This window comes from Plectropomus leopardus, chromosome 11 (assembly GCF_026936395.1).
Source record: "Plectropomus leopardus strain MGB_pleo_1.0 chromosome 11, ASM2693639v1, whole genome shotgun sequence".
Taxonomy (NCBI): domain Eukaryota; kingdom Metazoa; phylum Chordata; class Actinopteri; order Perciformes; family Serranidae; genus Plectropomus; species Plectropomus leopardus.
The window spans coordinates 10,041,195-10,047,446 of record NC_142186.1 but is presented as its reverse complement, the minus strand read 5'-3'; the positions used below and the strand labels follow the sequence as shown (position 1 = coordinate 10,047,446).

General features: G+C 40.0%; 1 protein-coding gene across 4 annotated transcripts in view; it reads right to left on the bottom strand.

Annotated features, from left to right (window-relative positions):
* Window positions 1-255: 255 nt before the first annotated feature.
* Window positions 256-6,252, bottom strand: part of LOC121945323 (zinc finger protein 516-like) — a 57,494-nt gene continuing 51,497 nt past the window's right edge. For 3 of the 4 annotated variants that reach the window (XM_042489446.2, XM_088083993.1, XM_042489445.2), the window contains one exon: window positions 256-5,155. In XM_042489446.2, coding sequence (XP_042345380.2) covers window positions 4,944-5,155 — 212 coding nt within the window. In that variant the 3' untranslated portion in view covers window positions 256-4,943. The remainder of the gene's footprint in view (window positions 5,156-6,252) is intronic. The other variant, XM_042489447.2, reaches the window with a different exon arrangement.

Genomic DNA, 6,252 nt, shown 5'->3' with positions numbered 1-6,252 from the left:
TGGCAAGAACAAGTCGTGTGAGAGACGCAAAAGAATACAAAATATGCTCCGTTTTTTAATCTTGTCAATATTCAGAGACGGCATGGCTCTTTGTAAGATTTCACACCGGCAGTGTGAGTAAAAGGGAGAAAAAAAGAACATTTGCAAACTGTGAATCTGTGAAGCTTTTTCATCTAAACTTGGACGTGTTCAGTCACAGTGGCTGAGGTAGATTTAAAACAAACAAGCGAAACCAGATGAAACAGCGCCAACAGGTGCCATTTTGTGTGTCTTTATTGTGGACATGACATTACATCTTTTTGAAATGATGTACAAAAGTGTAACAGAACTGAGAATGGCTCAGACGAGGTAGAGCTTTCACATCGGCTTGCTGGCATGAAAACTACACAGTATAAAAACAAAAACAACCCAGAACAAAAAAAAGAAAAAAAAATCTAATTTAACAAACGCTCCTGTCTGCCTCTGTCCTTTAATCCTTTTTGAAGTGATAATAAATACAGATATCAACCAAATACATTTGGAATAATAAGTCTTCTAAGGTAAATTAATCATGAAGTTCATACAAATAAAAAAAAGCAATACGGACACAAATAATACAACTTAAGAGGCATAATAAAAACCCAACCAAAGAGAAAAGAACAACACCTGCCAGCCCCTCTGGGAGGGCAGCCATGACTAGCTACTGAACAAATCCTACAGTTTAGCAAAGAGAAAGACTAAAAACACTCTTACATCTTTATGAAAAAATAAGCACTGCTGCACATAGCATTATCAAACTTTCAATGAGGAAACGTAGCTAAAAAGCTGTGCCACACAGCTGTCACAGAACAAATCATTTGTCATTAAAATCTATGGAATCATCCTAACAAAAAAAAAAAATCCTCTAAACCAGAACTGACATTGAAGTGTGTTAGCTGGCACCATTTAAAAGACATTCCCAAAGAAACCTTAGCTAGAATCGGACAAAATGAGAACGGTTAAAGCAGTAACCTAGTCTAAGTGCACTAGTAATGCCATTTGGTTTCTACCGCTGTATATAAGGGTTTGGTAAGAGTGGATTACAGATATACAGTTTATATTACATACACTCCTGCTTCATAGCTTTTCTAAGTCACACTTCGGAGTAGAAATTCATAACTGAGGAGTTAATCTTAAAGGGAATTCTGTACAACATTGGTATTAGTACTACACTACCTCGAAGGCTAGAGTATCCATTTCAAGTATTTTCACTACCCACACCTTCAATATACACATTTGTGTATTATTAGGCATATTCAAGCACACAACCTTGTATGCATAACTCACAAACCCACTGGTATCGCAACCATTTCATCGTCATGGACTGAGGTCTCAAAATAGATGGGAAGTACAGTACTCTGTATGCTCCGTAGTTTTTGACGGGTTTGAATTTTGATTTTATGCATATAAAAATGACTCCACAGTTTCACTCTTGCTCTGTACGTCTGCTTTTAACCGCCTTGCTTTTCTTCCTCTTTTCCCCAATATGTCAAGGAATGGCTTTTTTTCTTTTAAATTGTAGAGGCCATTTAAGGGAGAAAAAAACAAGCCATAAGAGTGCATCTCCTCCTAGCAAAGAATAGTCCTCCAACTTCATACCAGCCAACTTAAAACAGCGTTTCATTTCATTACAAAGGAGGTAGGCTAGTATACAAAGCATCTAGAGGGAGGCTGGAGTACACAGGAGTTAGTCAACCTCTTATACAGTACGGAGAGGTTTAAAAAGAATGCACATACGCACACATAAATGCACACTGTCTCTCTCTCACACACACACACCTGTGTTAAGGCTGTGACGGCTCTACAATTCAATGGGCTTCAAAACGTCTCCATCTGGCGTATTCATACCTGAACTCTCTGGAAGCCTGACATCCTGACCTCTGGCTGCTCTCTGTCTGACCTCCTCACTCTTTCCTCCTAGAATGCAAATCTTCACATCACCATTCAAGAAGTTAGACTGACTGGTGTGGGAGATAAGCCTATTAGTCCGCTTTGAACGCTGATAACAAAATCGGCACTGCAGCTCTGTTGGATGTGCATGCTATATTACAGCGGCCATGTTGAATTTCATGTCATTTTGGGCAACATGCTTATTCATTTTCTTGCAGAGTTAGATGATAAAATCTCATGTTGGTCCACTACATATACAGCAAGCAGTAGCTTAGCTTAGCATAAAGACTGAAAACAAAGGGAAATGTCTAGCCTGGCTTCTCCTAAATTGTTCAAAGGGTTTCTTCTGTGTTTTTCAATGTGGACTCTATTTCCCCTTGTTTTTGTGTTGAAGTGACCAATACTGGTCCAGTATTGAACAAGAATGCCGCAGCCGGCAGCCGTGAAACAGACTGCAACATAATAACTTAAGGCAATTGTGCATGGTCAATTTAGGCCCACTAAAAGTGCTTATTTTTTCCACTGACAGGCTCAGATTAGCATCTATAATATGTTGTTATGTGTCTGAAAATATTATGGGAAGAATCCCAACAGAGATAGACATTTTTGTTAAAGAGTAAGATCATTTGTTTAATTGGAAACTGCCCCAATATTGGCTATTACAAAACTCACCAGACTCCATTTAAATAAACAGCAATTTTAGTGTGTATAGAGCCTGCACATTTTCACATCGAGCTGGGAGTATTAAGAATTTATTTCAACCAAACCAGAGCAAACAATAGTTAGATTAGCCTAAAGGTAAACCAAAGCGGCCTCTCTGAGTTTTATTTTGTTTCTAATGATTTTGAATTAAGTGTTGTTTATGATGGTAGAATTACTGTTTTTTTTAATGGAGTCTGGTGAGTTTAGTGAAAGTGATTTTTGGGCCGTTTCTGGTTGAATAAAGAGGATCTTGCTCTTTAAATAAAAGGTCTATTTCTTTAGGAATCCTTCCCATAATGTTGTCAGACTCTCAAAACAAGAATTGAGCCTGTCGGTGGCAAAAACAATTACTTTGAGTGAACGATAATGGCCAGTGCACAATTGCCCATTTACATTACATTGCAGCCTGTTTTGCGGCTGCAGGCTGCAACAGTCTCTCTCAGTACTTGATCTATTCTAAAACTTGTTCTCATTAATCACTTGGATTAAAAAAAAAAAAATAAAAAAATGGGAAAATAGGGTCCATGTTGAAAAATACCAAAGTTACCCTTAAATTTGAGTCATTTTAGAGGCCTGGAAAGGTAAACTTTTTTTTTTAAACAAGAAAAAAGGAATGATTGGAAAAGTCACAAAAAATCATCCTAACTTTGTGTATAAGAGGTGTTTTTGGATTATTTCTTGAGACCCCTCAGATTACATTGGTGCTTAAGTATTTTGTGCTGCTGATTTTACCAGAGACACTGGGTTGGTTGTTTTTTTTGTTTACAACTTTTGGGCCTGGTCTTAAACAGGCCAAAAAGTCAGTTTTGCCCTCCAGCAGTATGAAATTAAAATGTATCTTTGCTGGCTAACACTAGCAGTACCATTCTCTCTTATGCAAGCACGCAAGTGAGAGTTTAATATGTGCACAGCTGAGCAAGCGTCCTCCTGTCATCACCCACTGTTTTGAAGTCAGTCTAACTCAAAGTCAGAAGTGTCGGAAGCGCTACTTAATATGATGGAGTTATGGAGGAAAACTGCCTCCACTCAGTCCCTTCCTCTTAAATGGACAATAATTGAATGGCCATAAAAATGGTACGCTCATTTATATTGGCTATTAAAAAACGCACCCTCTTTTTAATGAGCACTAAAGCAGACACCCCCATTAGCGTTCTCTCTCTCTTTCTCTCTCTCTCTCTCTCTTTTATCCTACCTCTCTCCAGCCCTCTCTCCCTCCTTCTAATCATCAGCTACACAGTCTCAGAGTGGTCACTGCACTCCACAACATTACACTCCGCAGTGGAGGGAAGTGAGTTTAACACACTCGTGCACACAGACACACACACACGCACAGACAGATGCAAGTCTTCATCTTTGAGAACCCAGAGGGAAACGAACTTGCAAATGCATCAATTGACTGTTGATGAATTGCAGAGCATCTTCTCTCTCATCTCATCTCTGATGATTGGTGTCCTGAGGAATGCACAAATTCTTTTACAATAAAACTAAAGTAAAAAAGAAAGGGGAAGAGGAGGGGCAACTACAGCAGCCATGCAATGCCACAGTCCTTGATTAAAAGCAGTTGCATTCAAGTTCTGTTTTTTCTGCTTCTTTACATGAAAACAACTTTGCTTTTCTTGTAAAACTGCACTAGGCAACCTCTCTTGTTGGAACCTTTGAAATGGCAGCAAGAGGTAACTCTTTTGAGGGCTTCTATAATCCTTGAAGGTGATGTAAACGATACGCAATCTGCTCATTTTTGCAAACTTCCAAACTTGAGAAGACCACAACAAGCAAAAGATCGATTGTTGTGAGTCCACATTTTCTTTTTTAAAAGATATTTTTTGGGGCATTTTTGGCTTTAATTGATAGGACAGCACAAGTGTGAAAGGGGAAGAGAGAGAGGCGGTGACACAACCTCTATACATGGGGCGCCTGCTCTATCTACTGAGCCAACAGGCACCCTGCGAGTCCACGTTTTCTGCTGAGTCAACACTTTGCATTTAATGTCTTCTACGTGGAGAAGGTTTTTCATTTGCGTGCACACCTGACACCTGAATTTTTAACTTCAGGATTTATTTTTGTTAATAGATAGACACGCTTCTCTGCTGCAGGCCCACATTGTGATTTAAGAATTGCCTAACACAGCTTTGACTAGCTTCTTACTTTAAAAACAAAATAAAACAAGAGCCTTCATAATAGAAAAGTCCTTTAAGGTCATCAAAGTTGATGGGCTGAAGAGGAGAGGCTCAAAAAGTTTATCAAGGGTCCTTCTTCCAGTCCTCTGATTTTTAGGAATGGTGTAGTCCCTGACAACTCAGGTCCCAAGTCTAGATCCCAGTTTATCAGACAGTCTACTGTTGTTGTTGTTGTTGATGCTGTTGCGGCGTTGGTGGGTGTTTGGCAGCCAGCGCTCCTCGCTCCTCCTGATTTAGGAACAAGCTCCTTGTGTCTGGGTACTGGCTGTTGTCAAAAGGCATATGGTGGACACTCTGGACGTGCGTCTTTAGGTTCCCTTTCTGAGAGGCTCGGTATGGGCAGAGCTGGCAGCAGAATGGCCTCTCCCCTGAGGAACACACACAGATTAAGTTGAAAGGTCAGACGGAGGCAGAGAGAGGACATCATACATGGGACTGGAGAGGACGAGAATTTAGAATATACAGGAGATTTAACAGGACACAACAATGTAAAGCCACGGATGAAACTCGCTGCGGTGGAAACAAAAAAAAGAAAAATGGAGAAACAAGCAAAACACAGAGACAAACATAAACCAAGACACATGGTGACATTCAACCGAAAATAGGGGAGTATTATGTAAGTCAAGAGCACCATTCACATTTCATTTTTTACACCTAATTTCATTTTTAAAAAAGTTTAGTTCGACCCAGATGGACTTCCTTTCTCTTTCCTGCCATCTGGAGAAGAGTGCCAAACATCCGACATCTGAGCAGTCCCACTTTTGTCTCTTTGTATTTCCCTAAATCAGCCAGGCCATCCTATGCCACGACACACACACACTCCACACACACCCTATACTCTTTCTTCTAATTAGACTGACCTACAATGGCACAGACACCTCGACAAAATATATATATATATAAAAAAAAGACTAATAAGAAAATAGGCAACACACACCTGAACAAAACAAATGAGATTGCCATTTAATTGCACCTAATTATCATTTTGATAAATGGAAGAGTATCAAAGCGGGAAAACAAATGACTCCCCGTGCCCCCTCCCGCACCCTTCTCCCTGAAGAAGAAACAGGGAAATATAGCTGTTATCATACATCATCAGAAACACAACGGAGAGAAAGAAAGGTAGGGTGGGGGTGTGTGTGGTGGAGGTGGTGAGGAAGAGAGAGATAAAAACAAAAAAGGTATAATTAATCATACAAAAATCTAAAAAAAAAAAAAAACAGCTGGAGAGATGGCGAGGGCGAGACGTGAGAAGAAAGCGAGAACCTCCACGACACTGTCCTGCGAGAAAACATCGCTGACGGGACCGGTGCACTACATTATAATAAAGGTTATCGTCACCGTAAAGCAGCGTCAACACTACATCTAATTGGACCCCTCCGCCGCGCCTGCTCCCATCATTCATAGCGTGCGGTAAATCTGAGTCTGCGTGTGTGTGTGTATATGAGATGTGTGTGATTAATTA